Raw genomic sequence first — 21916 nt, 5'->3', positions numbered from 1 at the left:
ACATCCTATACATCCACATTACTCACACTATCATAGCACATACATATAGGGCCTTGGGGGGTGGGCATGTTATATGGTATCCAGAGGACAGTCTGGGTATTTAACCTCAACTCTGGTGTCGGTGCCCGTCTCTCAATTTTAAATGCATGAAGATATTGAGGGTTCTCGGGAGGGACCATGCTGACACCGGCTGCTCTCTGGCAGGAAGAACCATGCCTCTTCTATGTTTTAAATACACTTTAGAACAGCATGCAGCAGCACCACATATGAGCGGGAAGAGGGAGACATGGGGTCTTCACACTCCCGTTCTCTGTTTATCATCGGGACGGAGGGGCTGGGAGGAAGAGTTGGCCGTCTGATGGGGGTCTGGTGGGGGGGTCTCCCTGCTGCTCCGGGACCGGGGGTGGTCTGCTTGTCTCCACCCCAGGAAAAAGGCTAAAATCTCCTGGGTCTGGGTACCATCACCCCTCAGGGGTGGTGGTGCCTGGACCTGGGATATAGAGCATGTTTGGAGAGGGTGTGTACAGTGTCCATTTATGTTTGTTTCTACTTTGGGCGAGTGATGAGTATTTGTATGGGGATGGGGGGCCCTTGGACCTTGGGCCTCTGCGCCTGGGGCTTGGTGCACTGTGGCGTGGCTGGATGCCAGCAGAGCTCACAGGCACATCACCACAGCTCCCTCTGGCTTCTGCTCCGTGGCTTCTGGGTGACCCCTTGTCTTGGGCTCTCCTTAGCTCTTTCCAGGAGAGTGGCACGGTTGCACCTCTGATGGTACTTCTTGGGCTCTCACGCTCTGGGGGCCTCTGAAAGTCTGGGGCCTGGATCTCCTCCATGCCTGCTTCATGCCCTTGGGGACGGGGCTATGGTTCCCCACACCCTCTAGCAGATTACATGAAGAAAACCTTTTGAATGCAATACAATACAATACCTGAAAATGCAGGTGCTCATAGACACACACTATATCTTTCTTGGCTGCTACCTCAAAGCACACTGTGCGCTGTTGGTTGCACATACACAACTGTTCTACTATATTAATGTTTAGCTGCCAATGGACTTGAGGAGTAAATAATAAAAGGCCAAATGTCTGTAACTGAGGATTCTGTCTCAGTGATTTATAGCTGTAACGTGTTGGGTAAATCATGTTCATGTTGCATGATCACAGTCCGCTTCAGGACCTGACAAAAGTTGATTAAGAATTAAGACCAGGTTTACTTTAAGAAGTAAGATCAGAGCATTATTATTTTTAACTGTTTGGCCTCACATACTGAAGAGCACCAACAGGACAGACTTACCTTTAAGCCTCACCAGTTTCCAGAGTAATTAATCAAATTCAGCTCAATGTACAGTTATGTTTTTTTTACTCTATTACTTCAGCCTGATTTAAGTGTGACTGATCTTTTTATTATACATTTTTAAAAAAGTTTTGTTCTATGCTTTATAGATTTTATAGAATATTTGTTTACAATGATTTATTTGCATCACACCAATCACATGTAACAAACACAGCATATTTCATGCCAGAAATAAAAGGTCAAACATTCTGGAAAATTATTCTGAAGTGAAACAAACCTTATTTCATGGCAGAATCATAACTAATGCACTTTTGTCAGTTATTTCAGCTCCTAAACAGTGGCCGGAGGAAAGAATTGGCAGAATAATGTGGCACATGTTAGAGGTTTCCTTGTAGATACTCTGTACAAATATTAAAACCATTAAAATCATAGAATTATTAACACCTGTTTTGAATTTCCCCAAAAAAGACAAGAATGATCACAAAAGCAAATCAAATATAGACCAGAGTCATCCAGCTACATATAGATCACTATCTTTCATAGATACCGATATTAAAAAACACCGTGTTTAGAAAAAGTCATTCCAGCACTCAATAAAACACACACACACACATTCCTCCCCATCCCCATGTGCCTCCTACTTTCCGCTCCACCACACCCACCCACACATGCAGAGCCTTGGGGTGCAGGTGTGTCACCAGGGTGGAGGGGAGGCATTCCTCAGCACACACAACACACATTCCCATACCGAGTTTTTCACTGAGATGAGACAAAACCTCACAGCAATCATTAAATAATGGATGAATTGTATCTCGTATGCATTATTTATTAATCGAAGAAGAGTTCAGTCTTTTTTTTATTACACAAAGGTTTTCTCACATTGTTTTTGATCAGTTTGTTATTTGATGATATAAAAAGTACACACAAATTATATACACAACGTTAGCGCAAAATAACCACAGACCAGCTTTTATACACGCTCTCTACTTTCCTCTGCATCTGGAGGGCTGTGTTGACGGAGCTCATGCTCCAAGTTGACTCTCCTCTATCACATTTATCTTCACAAAAACAGACTGAACATCCAAATGATGTTTACCAAAGCAAAGGTAAAATAATTCCTGCTTATTAACCACAAAATATCTTCACTGATGACCTGACTGACCTTGTCCTCCAGAGCTACCCTCTGGATATCGTTTCTAACTGAATTCTCTGTCACACCAGTGCTGCTGACTGCGGGTGGATGTGCAGATATCCCTTATGTATTTTCCCATGGTTGTTTTTCTGCAGTCGCCTCACACTCCAACTCACACTCACCGTACATCATATGCAATCACAGATGCATTTCATCTAATACTCTGTGTCAGTTTTCGCTTCTCTTGTTCTTTGTTCATCCTTAAATGTTTTCTCTGAGTGGCCGGAATTTGTGGGGGTTTTTCTTTTTTTAAATTAAACAAATAAGCAAAGAAATAAGGAACAGGATCTGATTCCAGTCAAACCAGCAGGATACAGCAGATTTCACTTTGCATATGTTAAAAGTCTGCATGTTGGATGCATTCCTGTTTTTTTGAAATATATGGATCTACTGCTTGTCAGTCAGCCACTGTTGTCAACAGTAACAGGCAGCACAGGGACAGCTGCCTCATTCCTCTCAGAGTCATCCCCATCATTCTTCTTCTCTTCCTTCCCCTTAGCTTCTAAACCAACCCTCAGAAAAGATGCCAAGCACGGCACTAGATGCACCTCGCCACTTTCCTTTAAGAGCTGGACACAAGTGTAGAAGTTTTGTGGTGAGTGGCTGGTGCTGAAAGTGAGTTCTGGGACCAGGACAGTATTGGGACCGCAGGAATATTGCATCATGCTGTAGTCAGTCCCGGGCAGTGATACGATCTTCAGCATCGGCCATGGAGAAGGAATACTCCGAGGTTTGGTGAAGGCTTCAGTGGGAGAAGAGCTGTAAGGCGGCACACTCTGCACAATCAATGTAGGGTTTGGAGCCGTGAGCTGATGGTGGGCGGACACTTCCATGGGTGCCGGGTTGCAGGGAACTAGTAAGGTGTCCCTCTCTGATTCTGTAGGGTTGCGTGGGTCGCTGTTGTCCTTTGGTGTGTTTAGATAGAGGTCATTGGCACTCACATGGTCCCAGACGTCCTCGGAGGAGCTTGGAGGCCTGTAGCTGTGGAAGTTACTGAACTGACAATTGATTTCATCCAAGTTCCCCTTCTATGGATGGAGGTGGGGGTGGGAGGAGGAATGAAAGACAAAAGTGAAAAAGTAATGAAAATTAAGATACGGAAGAAAGTGGGAAAAGAGGAAGAACAATAATCTTAAAGGAAATTACAGGAAGACAAAGTGATAAAATAAGAGGAGAATGGAGCAGGGAAAAACATATATGGAGTGAGGCATGAGAATTAAAAAAGAAGCGTCCTGATGCATGCTCAATCATCCAGGTAAGTAAATCCCAAAAAGTTGATTCTGTTCATCTGGACGTAGCGTTTTGTGGGAGAAACATTTCGTCACTCATCCAAGTCACTTCTTCAGTCTGAGCTGACTGCAGGTTTCCCCAATCGTATAAAAAGTATATTTGCATAATGACTGAAACCAACCCACTGAAGGAGCAATGGATCAGTATTTAACTCATTCACTGCCATTGACGTCTATAGCCGTCAATTGCAGTGAATGAGTCAATGGGTTTAACTCATTCACTGCCAATGGCTGGCAGTGAATGAGTTAAGGTTTGACTCTCATCATCCACTGGAGCATAAACTGGATGTCATCAGGACGCTACAACACAGAGCGAACACCATCCCCACAGACACAGCGGCCAGGAAAGCAGAAGAACATCAAGAAGGCCCTGAGTAAAAGTTGCTATCCAAGCTGGATATTTATGAAAGCTGGGAAGGCGCCAAAAGAAAGCTCCAGCTGATCCAGGACAGAAGGACAACTGCTGACTAAGCGAAAACCTGTAGGGATCCCGAGTATCGGAACAGTTGAGATGCATTTTTTCTAAACACCGTGTTTCTGTGGCTTTTAAATCCCAAAATACGCTGCGCCAAAAATTGGCCCACCCCAAGGATCGGGTCCCCCGACACAAACAGCACAGAAGAGCTACCTCGTCAGGCCAGGACTCTGCAGTCTATTTACACCTACAGGCCAGTGGACACTCTTTCAAGGATGAGGATGTACACATCCTGGACAGGGAGGAACAGTCAGGGAGGCCATTTACGTGAAAAGGGAAAGACCATCTCTGAATCAAGGAGGGGGCCTAAGTGTCCATCTTTCACCATCTTACAATGCTGTGATTGCAGCCATTCCCCAACTCTCTGTGAATGGTACTCATGGCCATTGATCAGTGGGCTTTGGTCAGTGGTTGTTCATCAATGGTCATGAGATAATTATGACCATTGGTCATAATTATGATTAAGGAACTGACCTCCCAGCCCATTGTTCCTTCAGTGGGCTGGTTTCAGTCATTATGCAAATGTACTGTTTATAAGATTTGGGGAAACCTGCAGTCAGCTGAGACTGAAGAAGTCACTTGGATGAGTGACGAAACGTTTCTCCCACAAAATGCTACGTCCAGATGAACAGAATCAACTTTTTGGGATAAGAAAGGAGAGAGAGATGAGGGAGGATATGGGGAAACAAATTAGCCTTAAAATGTAAATATAAAATTAAGCAAGAGGACATGGGAAAATTATGGAAAAGAAAGAAAAGGGCAACAAAACACAGGGAAAAATTGGACTTGACAATACAATTAGAAAAAGGGGGGAGAAGAGATTTAAAAAAGAGACAAATGGAGGGAAGAAAAGAAAGGAGCAGAAGTACAAGGTCAGAACAAATGGCTTAAACCCTGAAAGCAGCGCTGCACGCAGGCAAGTTACCTTCAAAAGCACGGGGTCAATGCCAATAATCTGTGATTTTGGAATGGCCGGCAGGAAGAACTCTTTTATTCTGAAGGTGAACGCAGACAGGGAGGAGGGTTGAAAATAGCAAAAATGAAAACAAAAACACACAACACATTCATCCTCCAGCACTGTGACTGTGTGACAGCAGTAACTTCTGCTAACTGAGGTTCTAAGGGTTCTAAATAAGGTCATTGTAATGTTATAGCCATTATAGAGATCAAGGTAAGACCAAAACCAAGTTAATGACTAGCATTTGATACAAAGTCAGCAAGTAATTTTATTTTGAAGGAAAGATGTGTTTTTTCTCACCTCTTGGTCTGTAGAACAAGACTAAAGGCGATAACAAGCAGAGCCAGAACACCAACTCCAGTCTCCAGAATCAGCACCAACAGTTTACCTGCACAGGTAAAACACATTTACTCAGCTTCTGTTTCCTGCTCTCCATCAGCTTTATGACACAGTGACACATTTAACTGGAAAAGTTACAGTTCTTATAGAGATTCTGTGTGTAAGAAGCTGTCATTTTTTATAATTATTTTAGCATCTATAATGCATGTAACAGAAATGTGCTTAATGCAGTTACATAACTTATCTTTTATTAGTCTGCAAGATTAATGTCTTCTGTCGAGCTCTACATGTTTGACACATCTGTTCTTTCCTGCCACAGCACAGCTGTCATGGACTTTGTGTTCAAAGGATTTTGTTTTAGGTGATTAATGTCTAAAAATTCTGTGCACAAAATGCAAAGGGATTTTACGCCTGCTTAATAAATTTTAGTTAAGCACTATCATAAAAAAGTGCCTACATCTTTTTTATGCATAGCCAAATTGGTTTTACATGGACATAATGAGAAAAAATATCAGAAATTTATAAAAACCAAACATTAAAAGTAGAAAGACAACTGTATTCACTACAATTAAAACTAAAATAATGGTAACAAATAAAAACAACTTACTAATCATCAAAAAGTATGTAAATCAGCACCATATTGCCATCTGCCTGCTGACATACCTGCAGACGGTTTTGGGGGGATGCTCATCACCAGCGTGGTGCTCCAGTCACTCCACAGCTTGGAGTGCTGCGCACGGCAACGAACTCGGACCACGTAGTCGTCAACAGAGAGTCCAAGCAGCTCCACCTGAGGCTCACGCAGAGGATACTTCACCTGCAAACAGATAGCATGTTCTATGACATGCAGACTATAATGAACTACTTTATTCTTGAAAATATGTCAGCAGAAAAGTAAAGAATTCAGTCTAATGAATACATTTTTTTAAAAATCTAAGTTTTTCATTCTCTCTTTTTCAAAGTCTTAGTCTCTCACAGTTCGGGGTTTCTTTTGTATTTTGCTTATTTTTTGTTTTATTTTATGATGCTGAGTTTGGGGTTTTTGTCTGTATGTTATTGAGAGTTTTTTTGTTTGTTTGTTTGTTTGTTTGTTTGTTTGTTTGTATTTTATTGTTTTTGTGATGTTTCTTTATACTTGTGTTTGTTGATTTTTGTGGTATTGTGACTGTGATTGTCAGTTTTGTGATATGTTATGTATTCTGTTTTGGTTTATTTTTACTCTTCAAGACTCACAGATCTTCCTCTGTCTAACCTTTGTTGTTTCTTTTATTATTCCTCCTTTTTCTCCTTGAGACTTTGTTCATCGAGTTAAACATGCTCACTTTTTTCACACAGCACTGATCACAGTTTTTAGAACTTTGATCTTTATACATAGTTGTGCTTATCATCTTCTGTGCAGATGTTACTGTAGAATACCCAACATCTTCCTCACAGCCGCATCCTGACTTCAGTGAGCTACAGTAAACTCTTATTCATCCGACACCAGAGTTAGAGTCAATGAAATTACTGTCATCTCACATCTGAATGGGTTTTCTGCACAAATGCAGAAATGAATACGTTGAAGACTAATTTAACCAGATACAAATACAGAAAGGGCTCAAATGTTATGTTTTATATTTTAATGTTTCTTTTAGCATATTTAAAACCTTAAATATCTGCTGAAAACACCTTAAGCCTCTTAACCCAGATCTTAAATATAAATCTTACTTAAGAAATAGCAACATCAGCTCTGACGTTCCTTGATTGAATAATCAGATTAAATTTAAAGTCCAATCTCTGCCCCTCCTGGAATCGCTACCTTATCGTGGTGGAGGGGTTTGTGTGTCACAGGGATCCCAGGGGCTATGTTGTCTGGGGGCTTTTGCCCCCTGGTAGGGTCTCCCATGGCAAATTGGCCCTGGGTGAGGGACCAGACAAAGAGCGATTCATAAGACCCTTATGAAAAGGACACCGAGGGAACAGTTTACCCTGCCCGGGATAGGGTTACCGGGGCCCCGCCCTGGAGCCAGGCCCGGGGAGGGTGCCCGAGGGCGAGCGTCTGGTGGCCGGGCCTTAGTCCATGGGGCCCGGCCGGGCACAGCCCGAAGAGGAGACATGGGCCCATCCTCCCGCAGGCCCACCACCCGCAGGAGGCGCCATAGGGGTCGGGTGCATTGTGTGCCGGGTGGCGGCCAGGAGCGGAGGCCCTGGCGGACTGACCCCCGGCTGCCAAGACTGGCAATAGGGACATGGAATGTCACATCTCTGGTGGGGAAGGAGCCTGAGTTAGTGCGTGAGGTTGAGAGGTACCGGCTAGATATAGTCGGGCTCACCTCTACACATGTCTGGGGCTCTGGAACCAGTCTCCTGGAGAGGGGCTGGACTCTGTCTCAGTCTGGAGTTGCCCCTGGTGAGAGGCGGCGGGCTGGGGTGGGTATCCTAGTATCCCCTCGGCTTGCTGCTGGTACGTTGGGGTTTTTCCTGGTGGACGAGAGGGTTTGTTCCCTGCGCCTTAGGGTCGGGGAACGGGTCCTGACTGTCATCTGCGCGTATGCGCCGAGTGGCAGTTCAGAGTACCCAGCCTTCTTAGAGTCCCTGGGGGGGGTGCTGGAGGGTGCTCCACCTGGAGACTCTGTTGTCCTGCTGGGAGACTTCAATGCTCACGTGGGTAACGACAGCGAGACCTGGAGGGGCGTGATTGGGAGGAACGGCCTCCCTGATCTGAACCCGAGCGGTGCTCTGTTATTGGACTTCTGTGCTAATCACAGTTTGGCCATAACGAACACCCTGTTCGAACATAAGAGTGTCCATAAGTGCACGTGGCACCAGGACGCTCTAGGCCGTAGGTCGATGATCGATTTTGTAATCGTATCAGCAGACCTGCGACCATATGTTCTGGACACTCGGGTAAAGAGAGGGGCTGAGCTGTCAACTGATCACCACCTGGTGGTGAGTTGGATCAGGTGGCGGGGGAAGACGCTCGACATGCCAAGCGGAATGCGGCTCGGGCAGTGGCTGAAGCAAAAACTCGGGTGTGGGAGGAGTTCGGAGAGGCCATGGAAAAAGACTTTTGGACTGCCTCGAAGAGATTCTGGCAAACCGTCAGACGTCTCAGGAGGGGAAAGTGGTGCTCTACCTGCACTGTGTATAGTGCTGGCGGAGCGCTGCTGACGTCGACTGAGAAAATTGTCAGGCGGTGGAAGGAATACTTCGAGGACCTCCTTAATCCCACTGACACGTCTTCCGAGGAGGAAGCAGAGTCTGGGGATGAGGGGAATGCCCCGCCAATTTCCGGGGGCGAGGTCACTGAGGCAGTTAAACAACTCCTTGGTGGCAGAGCCCCTGGTGTTGATGAGGTCCACCCCGAGTTCCTGAAGGCTCTGGACGTTGTAGGGCTGTCCTGGTTGACACGCCTCTGCAATGTTGCGTGGAGATCAGGGGCAGTACCTGTGGACTGGCAGACCGGGGTGGTGGTCCCCATCTTTAAGAAAGGGGACCGGAGGGTGTGTTCCAACTACAGGGGGATCACACTCCTCAGCCTCCCTGGGAAAGTCTATGCCAGGGTGCTGGAAAGGAGAGTTCGTCCGTTAGTCGAACCTCGGATACAGGAGGAACAATGCGGTTTTCATCCTGGTCGCGGAACACTGGACCAGCTCTTTATCCTCTCCAGGATACTTGAGGGTGCATGGGAGTTTGCCCAACCAGTCTACATGTGTTTTGTGGACTTGGAGAAGGCATTCGACCGTGTCCCTCGGGGTGTCCTGTGGGAGGTGTTGCGGGAATATGGGGTGTCTGGCCCATTGCTACGGGCCATTCGATCCCTATACAACCGTTGCAAGAGCTTGGTTCGCATTGCCGGCAATAAGTCGGACTCGTTCCCGGTGGGTGATGGGCTCCGCCAGGGCTGCCCTTTGTCTCCGGTTCTGTTCATAATTTTTATGGACAGGATTTCTAGGCGCAGCCAAGTGGCGGAGGGCTTTCGCTTTGGTGGCCTCAGAATCTCATCTCTGATTTTTGCAGATGATGTGGTTCTGTTGGCTTCATCGGGTGAGGGCCTCCAGCTCGCACTGGAACGGTTCGCAGCCGAGTGTGAAGCAGCGGGCATGAGGATCAGCACCTCCAAATCTGAGGCCATGGTTCTCAGCCGGAAAAGGGTGGAGTGCCCACTCCGGGTCGGGGATGAGTTCCTGCCCCAAGTGGAGGAGTTCAAGTATCTCGGGGTCTTGTTCGCGAGTGATGGGAGAAGGGAGCCGGAGATCGACAGACGGATTGGGGCTGCAGCTGCAGTAATGCGGACGCTGCACTGGTCCGTCGTGGTGAAGAGGGAGCTGAGTGTAAAAGCGAAGCTCTCAATTTACCGGTCGATCTACGTCCCTACCCTCACCTATGGCCACGAGCTGTGGGTAGTGACCGAAAGAACGAGATCGTGGATACAAGCAGCAGAAATGAGCTTCCTCCGAAGGGTGGCTGGCCTCTCCCTTAGAGATGGGGTGAGAAGTTCGGCCATCCGGGAGGGGCTCAGAGTAGAGCAGCTGCTGCTCCACATCGAAAGGAGCCAGCTGAGGTGGTTCGGGCATCTGACAAGGATGCCCCCTGGGCGCCTCCTGGGTGAGGTGTTCCAGGCATGTCCCACCGGGAGGAGGCCCCGGGGCAGACCCAGGACACGCTGGAGAGATTATATCTCTCGGCTGGCCTGGGAACGCCTTGGTATTCCCCCGGATAAGCTGGAGGAGGTGGCTGGGGAGAGGGAGGTCTGGGCCTCTTTGCTTAGGCTGCTGCCCCCGCGACCCGGCCCCGTACAAACCGGATGAAGATGGATGGTCCAATCTCTGGTCTCACAGTATAAATTTAAATTTATACCCATTAGAAATACCTGCTTTTACCTATAGACACCACCTATGAACCTGAATAATGTACCCTCTAACCACAAAGACAATGTTTTTGTAATACACTATATTTAGTGTATTTGTGTGTATATTTTACACTCAATATCACAATAATTATAAGTATTTGTGCAACAAATCTTCATAAATGACCAATTAAACGGCCAAATTTGACTCAAAATTTGACTCAAATGTTCATGTCCCCTGTGAATGTTCATGTCCCCTGTGGGACGTGAACATTTCTTTTCTCCCCTAAAGAACGTTACCAGAACAGGAAATGCAAGCGCCTTTACCCAAGTCCATTGTATTATTTTTATGACATAAGACTGCCACAGTAAAGAGAAGTCATATTTGTTCCTCTCCATGTTTTCTCCCCATACCTTCCAGTTGTCAGACTCTGTAACATGTCTGTACTGCAGCTCATAGACCAGTGTGATCCAACCATACTGCACGTGGCCGGGCACCGGGTAGGTCCAGGAAATCAACGCGTTTTGGCCCATTTCATCGCTGCCTGCATTTGTCAAGTTGTAAGTCACGTTGACTGGAATTTCAGTCTGAACTGTTAAACACACACAAAATGTGTTTTGAAACATTAGCTGTGTGTCAGTAAATAGTTCTAGTTTCTATTTCCTGTCTTTGGTGCTCAGGAAAACAAAAAAAGAACATCTATAATGAGACGACAAATTTTGATGCTAATGTTGAAACTCCAGCTTTCTCCTGCCGATGCTTCCAGACATCCATCCTTGGTGAGACTTTTTCTAACTGCAGAGTCATGAACTTTAACATGTAACATGCTACATGAGGCCTGTAGATTCTTAGAGGTAGCTCTTTGTTTTTCTGCAGCTTTTCTGAGCTGTCCACTCTTGGCATGATTGGCAGCAGTTTCTAAGATCATTGTTGATGTCTGTCCTCTTTGGCTTTATGTGAACACACACCTGAATCATCCAGATCAAAAAACTGCAAAACCACTACTTTTACAGAGGTGCTCACATTTTGTGATCATCAGTTAGTCAAGTGATTTTTCACCTGGCTTCTACTTGTCCTCTAAATTCCTATGGAAGCAGTAAGAGTGTGCATAGTTTTTCCACACACTGCTTCTGCATTTTGGATTATTTTTTGTCAAATTAATAGTGTCAATGTCTAATATGATATAGTTCATCTGAGGTAGTATTGAAAAAAATCATCCCCCGGCTTCCAGTGTTGCTATAAAGTTTGCGATTTGGAGTTTAAAAATAGTCAAATAGTTAAATAGTCAGATATAATGATAAAAGAGGTGACCGGCTAAAACACATGTGCATAGTTTACTCCCAAGGCTAATTTAGAGCAAGGAAAAATCCTACCACTCACTAATACCTAAAGGTCACTAAAGGTCTGCTTGCACTAAAAACATATCAGATGTGTTTTTTTGGGGGGGGACAGTCATGGATATGCAGACAATTATACATGGATCACGGTGACAGTAAAGAAAAGTTAAAGACACACACAGGAGCACAGATTTTTTAGCTGGTTGGCGGAGCATGAGGACTCGTTTCTGGTTTAATTAATTTATAGCCTCGAACTTACTCTTTTTTCATCTGTTTTCTTTGTATCATTTTGTTCTTCAGTAAATAAGCAATAACAAGGAGAAATTTGCACTAATATCTGATTCAATTCAGAATCAAACTCAGAACAGAACCGCTTTGGTTTGTTTTTTGGGGGGTTTTTTGTTGTTGTTTTTTTGCTAAATAACAAACCAAAAACTAACTACAAAAAAGAAACTGAATTTTGTGTTATGGAGTAATGGAGGTAGTTTGAATCAGTATTGATAAGCCAATATCATCTCCATCTTTACCTATTTCTGCCACATCCAGGCAGTGCTGCTGGGAGGTGTAGTTTCTGTGGGTGGTTATGGCAATCACGGTCAAACAGTACACCGTCCATATAGACGTATGGCTGCTGTCGAAGTGGCAGCTGTTGGGGCCGCCAGTCACATAGTCTGGACATTCAAGGTTGGGTTCCTGCCTTCAAAAAAATCAAAGAAAAAACACATTTAGATAAGCACTAACACACAAAAAGGAAATCAGTAAATTAACACTGGACATTTTTTTATACAATACCTTTCTTTTGTTTTGTTTTTTTTTTCACACTTTTTGTTTAACTTCTAAGCAGGTCTGCAGAGTTTAGTGGTGTTAGACAATTTGATATATAGCCATCATGAAGCCATTGTTGTAGCTTCACTCTGCAGTTCAGAGATCCACCCAGAGTCCTGAAGAACTGTTTACAACCAAAAGAAAAACAAGGAATCCCACAACAGATGGTCTCACTCCTGAGGACCTGAGGTTAATTTGTCTGAGACTGAAGTGATGCTCAGAGACGTTTTCCATCATACCTCAATACGAAGACTAAACCAAGTCGCCACCTGGTTTTCCCAACCTCTAAAACCAACTTAAAACCAGTTTCAGAACTAGTCCAAAGACAATGTCAAATCATATTCCAAATGCAAGAATGTCAAGGAACCTGTCTTTAAGTTTCCAAACTTTTGTATATGGAGCATAATCCCAAAATTGTGTTTAGCCTCATTGACATGCAGCACAAACATCAGTGGTGAGGTGTGCCTGCAGAGTGTAATCTCCCTCTCTGAGCTGTGACTTTATTCCTAGTTGCTTTGCTGTTTGGTGAAATTTTGTCTTTTATTTGTCAGATAATCACTGATCTACATTTGTTTTCCCAAACAAGCACTGGTGGGTGCGCTGAAGCCACGTGGAAGTCAAAAGCACAATCCAATTTCTCCTGATTAGTGGAAGCGTTTTCTTTGCTGTGGCTGCCATCTGGGCCAGCTGGCATCTGTTTGAGGCCACGTCTGCGTTCAGGACTTCAGAGTAGCTAAAATGTGAACGCTTCCCAGTGACACGAAGCACGAGAAATCAAACTGCACAAACTCACCTGACCCAGAAACTTCAGTGTGCTGCTGATCTGGGGCTTCTTTTATAGTTTCACAAGGCTAAAACAAGGCTCTTATTGTTTGTTATGGACTCTGGCAGATGCCAGTGCTTCTCACTGGGCTCTCCTCTCAGAAATCTGTGCCCAGTCTTCAGTGAACTAATATTGCTGTCTAGCCTCCACTCTCCTTGTCTGGATCCTTACTCCCCTGTTCCTCATTTGCTGTTCCATGGAGTCCAGTGCTGCCTCCAGCTCTTGCTTCTGCTTAGCCACACCTCTAACCTGTACTCAAAGGACTTACCTGGATACATCCAGATTCCTGCTCTGCTTGGAAAACCTCCTCCCTAAACTGAAACCTCTCTATTCACAGGTAAGGCTATTTCCATCACTTACTCCACAATCACATCTACACGAGCTTGCCTCCACCTAACCTTCTCCTCTCCTCCCCATCACAGATCTCCAAGCTGTTTGTCTTTGCTCAAACTCTGCACCAGTTTTCAGTACGTTATTAGTTGTCTTTTCAATAAACCTTTTATTTAAAGAGTTTGAATTCTGAGTCCTAACCTGCCAGCATGACATGTATAAAAATTCTCTAGGGAAGTTTGATTAAAACACATTTAAAATTTATACCCCAGAATAAGTTTTGACTTTGACATAGCGGGTTTATGCCTCTTGCATCTTTGCTTTTGTGGAGCATTTCCATCGAGTTCAGTTCAGAATTTTGGAGAGCCACATTTGTCAGTTGGTATAATATCCTGCCATCCCTGTAGGATGTATTTTTGTATATTTCTATGTATTTTTTACAATGTGGGCTAGTTTTACTTATAAAATATTTTTAATGTGCAGTGTTCATACTCTGTAGAGTAGGTGAGGATGTGGGTGACTTGCTCGCCATCTGTCAGGTTGCTGAGTGGATGCCACCAGCAGGTGAAGTCCTCCATGTTGGGCGAGCGGCAGAAGTAGATGTGAGGCATCACTGTGGGGCCACCGGTCGCCTCTGTGGAGTCAGACACAGGTGGAGTTACAAGCAGCGTGATGCAGTAACACTCTCTGCCAATTATTCATATTTTTCTTCCAAGAAAGATCCTGGGAGGTTTTATTTTAGATTTATCTTGTTACTTGCAGTTGCAATACTTTTTAGTTGTTTTTTGATTCTGATGGAGTAACTTTGTATTATCAAAAAGTGGAAAAATGTTAATTTCTCTTACTGTTATCTCATTTTGTGTCAATTTATCCTCCTTTTAATCTAATCCCTTTTGATTATCCAGCCTTTTTTATTTCAGGCGTCCACTTTTTGTTTAACTAAACTACATACAGCTCACACACTCTATATTAAAGGGTATAATGTGATCTACAGCAGTATTCTAATTCAACTACTTTGATTACATATATAAGGTAACATATAATAACAGAATAATTTAATATGAAGCAATGAGGCAGAAATCCCCTGCCTCCAAAAAAACAAGTAAATCACAGTGTTATAATTGTAAAAATTTAAAGTATGCTACACAGATTCTTAAATATAGGATTAGAGGTTGTGTATGAAAGGTTTCTGCAGTCACAGTGCTGTTAAATAATAATCAAAGCTCTGATAGTAACGGATGCACACAAACAGCAGAATGAAGTTTGTAACCAGAAGAAAAGTAACTTCTCTGATACTGCAGCACATCTTTACCCTCTGGAGCTCTTATCTAGTGGTTGCTGGTCAGGCTTTTGCTGCTCCTCTTCCCTCAGCTGTGGAACTCCTACAGAGTTTATGTAAAGATGGGCGTAGCTTTTGGTTTCTGGATGCTGTAGTTTGAATCCTTTTGGTTGCTGTTGTGTTGGTTTTATGGATCAGGAAGTAACGATATGTGTATGAAAGAGTGGAGTACTCAGTTATCAGCTAATCTATAAAATGTATGAATGCAACACCCAGACTGAGATACCTGCCAAGGAGTAACTTCTGTGTCCTGTTAAAGATTTATTACATAAAACATGGAGACTTTAAATATAATTTTGTGCTGGGTAACTGTTTCACTGAGTTAAAAAAAACAAAAGCAAAAAATATTTAGGCTTTTTACTCGAGTAAAAGTTACAATCCTAGTTAAATAGCTTAAAAGTAAACAAGCTCTTAGAATCAAAGTAATTCGTCTTGTGGGATTAATATAAGTGTCTATGTATCAGTCTTAGCTAGAGAGCATTCTGTTTATGTAAAATGACCATTTCATATACATTAATGATCTATATGAAATGGTCATTTTACATAAACAGAATAACTTTACTGCTTTACAGCATAACTACCTCTAGGCAGTTTAATTCTTAGCAGGGCCTCAGTGTGGTGATTAATATAGTGAAACCCTGCGTGCCCATCAAGATGATGCCGTGGGAAGTGAGCAGTAATCCATTGGAAAATCTGTGGCGCTTCAGTCTGCAGCAGCAGGGAAAAAAGGGAAGGCCGTATGTTTGCATCCAGTATGCAGATTTATGGCTTTTCCCTTTGATTTTCCCTCTGAGATTTCGCCAAAATGCTGGAATAGTTTGTAAATATAGTTTTGTATAGAATAGTTAGTACATAATTATTATATACTATGATTAGATAGTCTTTGCACTTTTAAAATGAAGAGCCACCAGTTGTTGTTCCACGATGCCTGTTGATACTAGTTTTTTACAAATTGGTGAAACTGCCTTTATTTGTGCAGGAGTTTCACACCCTGTGAGGTTCAAAGAGAAATTTCTAAAGAACAGAAAGAATGGAGGGATGACTTAAAATAATCATGCCCTGGATTGATGTGAATCCTGTCAGAGGATTTACAGTAATAAATTTTAAGAAACACATTTTTCCTTAAAAACGTTTTATTCCTCTCAAATTAAACTGTTATCATTTCAGCACCATGGACCGCACACACAGTTTTTATGTTGATCTCATAAGCAGTCATCTTACACTTGACTTTTGAGTAGTGGACCTAACATGCAGAAAATAAAAAGAAATCACCAGTTTGAAAAACCGCCAGTCTTAAGCAGTTGCGCTCAGACTCACCATGGTCGTGTCTTTCTGTGTGAGCGATGTTCTTGGCGACGATGCTGCCATTGCTCACTGGAGGAAGCAGAAAGAACAGCAACCACAACATCTCAGATCTATCTGGTAACCTGTCAACACAAACAAATAAACATTCAAAGATGAAAACTGGAGAAAACGCTGCTGAACCCCTAATGCTCTTAACACTCTTACTGTGATTTTTTACTGTGATTGAGTCTCAGTGTCCACTTGTGTCTGTGTCAGGCCAAGAGGCCAAGTACATCTAAGATTTTCTTAGGTTGTTTCAAGTTAGTGTTTGAAAGCTGTACTACCAACCAAAAGTCAAGAAACAACCTCACTACTAGACACTGGACACATAATATTGGCACCATGTTTTGAAATTTGAGGGCTTTTTGCCTATGTGTCAAGTAAGATACTGACCATTTCAAATCCAATCTGATGGGTTCATTTTACCACAGCCAATATTACATTACTTAAAATCACCTAACTTCTTAACTCAGACTTAATTATCACTCCAAATACTTTAAGTTGCATTAAAAACATATCTTCTGTGCATTTAAAAAAAGAAACTTGGTGTATATTCCCTTTCAAATTCTGGATGATTTCCAAGCTGTTGTCTTTTGTTCTCCTCTGTAACCCTGACAACAGCTGCTGCTCATTAGCTCCAGCTTACATTCAGATCTTTCTAAAAGTTAATAACCCTGCAATGTTTCATGAACTAAAAAATATTTCTGAGAAAATATCATTGCCTTGACACCGACCTTTAGATTTCTGTGTTCAATCATTTCTATCAAAAACATCAGATATTAGAGGTTCTGTTGAAAGCTTATTATTTTAAACAGCTTAGTCCACTGAACTGCTTCCTCAGGCTGGGCATGTGCAAGAAGTCATAGATGCACATTTACACACACTGTTGAAGGACCAGGAGAGTGGACTTATTGATATGTTTTGGTAGTTTTCTCTGAAACCAACATAAGGGGCTGATGTCCCTCAGATAGAGGGGAAAATAGAGAAATAAAGTCAGTAATAAGTTGTTTGAATGTTGGATTTTCCTGAAGCTGTTGAAGACTGCTTATCTGCAGCTTCCTAGAATCAGCTAATCAGGGTCTAATTTGGTTCCTGGCCTGGCCACCTTTAATATTTCAGGAGTGGCAGTTACCTGCCATACAACTACAAACCTCTTTATTCCTGATGACCTGCACTGGCTGTGAAGTTTATTTCTCTTTGCAAATTGTAGAAAAACCACTGTATTTCCCTCAGCAGGTGGATGCGGCGGCATTAGACGTAGATGAGACTTTAAACCAGGAGTCTCGGACATTTTCCTTTGCTTTCTTCTCCTCTGTTTTATTTTTTTCCTTGTTTGTCTTTTTCCATCCTTACTCACTTTCCTTTTCATCACATTCCTCTTCCTTACACTCCTCCTCTTCTTTTTCCAACTTTTCCTTATTAATCTTTTCCTTCCTGTTTTCCTTCCTTCATTTTTAACTCATTTTTTTCCTCTCTGTGCTTGCCTCTTCCTTTTCATCCTTGCACCTTAAAATGTTCAACCTTTTCATCCATCATTTCACTGTCCCTCCTTATTTCTTCCCTTCCCTATTAAGTCCTCACTTTAACCCTTCATACTTGCTTTTCAGCAGTCCTTTTCCCTCCTGACCTTCTTTTCTGTCCTTACTCCTGCCCTGCTTCCATATAATCACTCCTGCTTATTTTGTTTCTTTACGTACTTTTACCCGTCTTTTCTTCTTCTTTATGTACTTTCGCTATTCATCCCATTGCCTCCCTTTTTCCTCTAAATCCCTTTTTTTACTACTCATTTTTATTCTCGTTTTTCAGTTTCCTCTGATCTGTCCCACTTCATTCACCTCTGTTGACTCTGCCTTTCCAGCTCATTCTTGTCCAGCAGCTCAGCTCTATCCTGGAGTACTAAGACAACAATTACCTCGAATAATCCCCACCTTGATCTCACAGGATTACTGCGAAGCCTTTTTGGGTTTTATCTGGCAGCCTCGGCTCACACTGACACGCCACAAGGTGCAACATGACTGCCTCAAAAAGCACAAAAAAGAGTGTCTCGTCCTTCAGACTGACCCACGTCAGCAAGCACGCAAACTTCTTCTGCAGGTTTCTAATCCCTTGGCGTCCCTCACCAAACATCTGACCTACAAAAAGCCAAACACTTGTTTTAAAAGCTTCAGATTTTATGTTCCCCAAAATCAAACCCCATGCTCTGTCTTGTAGGATTTAATAGGTTTTTTGTATTTCTTTATGAGATTTTAATATTTATGAAACAGCAACATGTAATTTGCTACAGAGAAGAGGGCTATCTCTCTGCTCTACTCATCAAAGAAAATGAGTGATATGAGTTTGACACACCGATGTGCTTTGCTTTGAGATGCTGACAGAAAGTAAAAACCCCAGACTAAATCCAGTTATTTGGATCTTTAAAATCCAAAAGCAACAGGAGGAAATTTTTGCTAATAACCCAGTCAGCTCATAGCCTAATTAGAGGGGGAAAGTCTTAATTGACAGATAATTGCATTTGAAATCTTTGTCACTCAAGCATGACCCACCTGGAACTTGTTCAAAATGCAGCCGCAAGGCTCCTGACGGGTACTAGAAAGAGAGAGAATATTACCCCAGTACTCGCATCTCTACATTGGCTACCAGTTAAACATAGAATCGATTTTAAGGTTTTACTATTTGTTTTTAAAGCTCTCCATGGTTTGGCTCCAGGTTACATTTCAGATCTTCTTAGCCTGCACTTACCCACTCGATCTCTGCGCTCCTCCAGTCAGATGGTTTTATCAGTTCCACACTCCCAGCTCAAATCTAGAGGTGACAGGGCTTTCTCCATTGCCGCCCCGAGACTCTGGAATAGTCTTTCCCCCTTCATAAAATCCTCTTCATCCTTGGAAGTCTTGAAATCGAATCTCAAGACCTACTTATTTTCCAAGGCTTTCGGATCTCTTTGATATCTTTTTTATTCTGTCTATTTGGTCTCTTATCTTATTGGATGGTGTTGTATGTGTATATACGTTATGTTCACATATGTGTGCTTGTGTGTGAATGTGTACAGTTTTGTATATGTATGTGCATATTTGCATGTACATTATATGCTATATACTCTTACATGTCTTACAATTCTTTTTTTAAATGTTTTCTTTCTATTTTAATTCTTTTATTATATTATCCCTCTGTTCAGCACTGTGGCCGACACTTGATGTCTTTTAAATGTGCTATATAAATAAAGATGACTTGACTTGACTCCAAAATGAACTAATGGCACAAACACGCCTAACAAGATGAAGTTACGTAATGCCAATTAGAAGAGATGAAGGGCAAGACAGTCCTCCTCTTTAAAAAACACTGGTACTCACACTTTAAGGTGAAACAAGCATCGTTATGACTGAAACAGCTGGCTCTGATGTAGAAATAATCTGAACTTTCCAGATATTGTCACTTTAATATATCAACACAATTTTGACACTTTTTTAAATCAAAGAAAAAAAACCAACAAATTAATTATATGTAAATTTTCCATTGTTTTTTGTAAAATGTTACATTTATTGGATTCGGGTCAAATGAAATGTAATTTATTGATTGGCATACATTCAGTTTATACCTTCTGAGTGCACTCAGTAAATTATAATCCCCGCTGGTTTCATTGATGTCTCTGAAATTTTTATGTTTTTTTCATCAAACAGAAATGAAAATTGGACTCTGTGCGATATTAAAAAGGTCAACCATGGAACCAAATAATTATAAGAACTTATGGGTAGATAACTAGTTTAACTCCACTATTTAATTAAATTAAACATGTAAAACAAAGTGTACACTCAGCTGGGAGAGGATCCAGAGTCCTACTCAACATCAAAACTGGATCAGCGTCTACAGTTTGATCAAACAGACAGTCTGAGACACAAGTAACAGATTCACGAACAGGCTGAGCGGGTGTACATGTGTTAGTCAGACGGGTTGCACTTTCGGCTTTGCCTTAATAGGTTATTGATATGTTATTAAATAGAAACAAACAGTTTAGAATTTTGCAGCACTGTTTCCTGCATATTAGACAGAAATTACCCCAGGTAAATGAGTAGTAATTACTCAGAAATTACCACATTATTAAATTCTTGTTTCTTCCTTGTTACCCTACTATTACCACTTTATTAGCAAGCTGTAGTTCCATATCCTTGCCCCCAGTTTTAGGGCCCTTATTGTCCAATCACACACATTTCAGCATAATACTGTAATCACTGGTACTACCATGATATTACTTGGATATTAAGTGGTTATTACTTTGGTAAATGCATGGTAACAAATTAGAAATTAGTACATTATTACATTCTTATTTCCCCTTGTTACCCTACTATTACCCCTTTATTACTCAGCTGTAATAGAAAGTATTATTATTTATATGAACTGTTAATAGATCAGCATGTGCTGTTAAATTGCAGCACACCAAATAACATCGGTTTTATAAGTAATTTGATTTCTTGTCCTTAAAAAAGGTCCATGGTCTAAACGAATTGCTCCTGTGACGCTACACCAAATAATAAGATGTTGTAGTAAACAGTGGCTTGCTGCTCTAAACACTTAATTAATCCTTCATTAGTTCGTAATGTTAAGACTTTAAGGCATTTTGGATCTGGTTTAAATTAAGTTTGTAAACTGGGATCTTCTTGTTAACCTTACAAACTAGCACGTTTGACTAGCAGATTATAAAGCAGGAATCCATCTTACCAGGAGTAAGCCTCTTTAACGCCTCATGTGGCGCGATTCCTCAAACATGAACCCACACCGGGAGCAGGAACCGGCTGGAGGCCCGTCGATGGATGAAGTCCGTACAAAGAGTCGGGACCTGTTCTAACAGCTGCTGATGCTGCTGCTTGGTGCTGAAGTGCCATCCATGGAGCAAGTGCGCCTTTCACCACTCTGTCACAGTATATCTGCCCCCCTCCCCCCCATAAGACGCTTTTCCTCCACCTGATCCCGCGTCATAAACACCAGCTGGAGCTCCGGACCCCAACCCTTCCCTGTGTGTGTCTAGCACTGCCAATATTAGAGTATATAAGTGGCACGAAGTAATTAAAATTATACTGTAAATTTCAGAATAATTTAGGTACAAATATAGTAATATAGTAAATGAAAGAGAAACAAACAAGACTATTTTACAGTATGGTTAATGTAAAAATCTTTAAAGCAGGAAAAAATCATGTAGCAAATGTTGCTTACAGTAAAAGTACTGTAAATTTCTTTTACTGAAAATTAGTTGTAAACTTAATTTAAAACAAGATTTTCCTTGCTACAAATTACTTTCACAGATGATTACTGTATTTTCTTTTACAGTAACTTACTGACACCGAGCTGCCATTAAGTTATTCTAATATTACAGCAACCTGTTTACATGAAATTTTGGAAGAACAACTGTGTGTGTGAGAAATATTAATAATATTAAATATTAACTATAACCAGGAGATCTGTCATGTAAATCAAATAAAACAATAGCGAGAGACAGCTGGAAACAGTGATGATGTCTAAGCATAAACTGTGCTCTCCCGCTCCCCCTACACA

The 21916-nt window shown here is 42.2% G+C and overlaps 1 protein-coding gene across 7 annotated transcripts; it reads right to left on the bottom strand.

Annotated features, from left to right (window-relative positions):
- Positions 1–1299: 1299 nt before the first annotated feature.
- On the bottom strand, positions 1300–21243 carry LOC146547193 (prolactin receptor-like). Of its 7 annotated transcripts, XM_085265232.1 has the most exons (10): positions 21086–21243; positions 18916–18958; positions 16346–16455; positions 14182–14323; positions 12239–12408; positions 10788–10966; positions 6209–6362; positions 5507–5594; positions 5174–5243; positions 1300–3512 (listed from the first exon to the last, which is right to left on the bottom strand). In XM_085265232.1, exons 3-10 carry the CDS (start codon positions 16434–16436, stop codon positions 2886–2888), a joined length of 1521 nt encoding a protein of 506 aa, XP_085121358.1. In that variant the 5' UTR covers positions 16437–16455; positions 18916–18958; positions 21086–21243; the 3' UTR covers positions 1300–2885. The 7 variants fall into 7 exon arrangements, with proteins under 7 accessions (XP_085121358.1, XP_085121356.1, XP_085121357.1 ...); XM_085265230.1 differs by having other exon boundaries at positions 18301–21243; XM_085265231.1 differs by having other exon boundaries at positions 18434–21243.
- Between the last annotated feature and the right edge of the window lie 673 nt (positions 21244–21916).

Source organism: Mchenga conophoros, linkage group LG23 (assembly GCF_057382185.1).
Source record: "Mchenga conophoros isolate Kocher_MC1m ecotype Shallow Benthic linkage group LG23, M_conophoros_male_GT1.1, whole genome shotgun sequence".
NCBI classification, from domain to species: Eukaryota; Metazoa; Chordata; class Actinopteri; order Cichliformes; family Cichlidae; genus Mchenga; species Mchenga conophoros.
The sequence above is the reverse complement of the archived record's forward strand: the minus strand, read 5'-3'. Positions and strand labels throughout refer to the sequence as shown.

Coding starts and splice junctions, on each gene's coding strand:
- LOC146547193 (XM_085265230.1), bottom strand. CDS start 16,436: ATGTTGTGGTTGCTGTTCTTTCTGCTTCCTCCAGTGAGCAATGGCAGC. Junction 14,324..16,345: donor CACAGAAAGACACGACCATG/GTGAGTCTGAGC, acceptor CTGACTCCACAG/AGGCGACCGGTGGCCCCACA. Junction 3,513..5,173: donor TTGACCCCGTGCTTTTGAAG/GTAACTTGCCTG, acceptor CTCCATCCATAG/AAGGGGAACTTGGATGAAAT.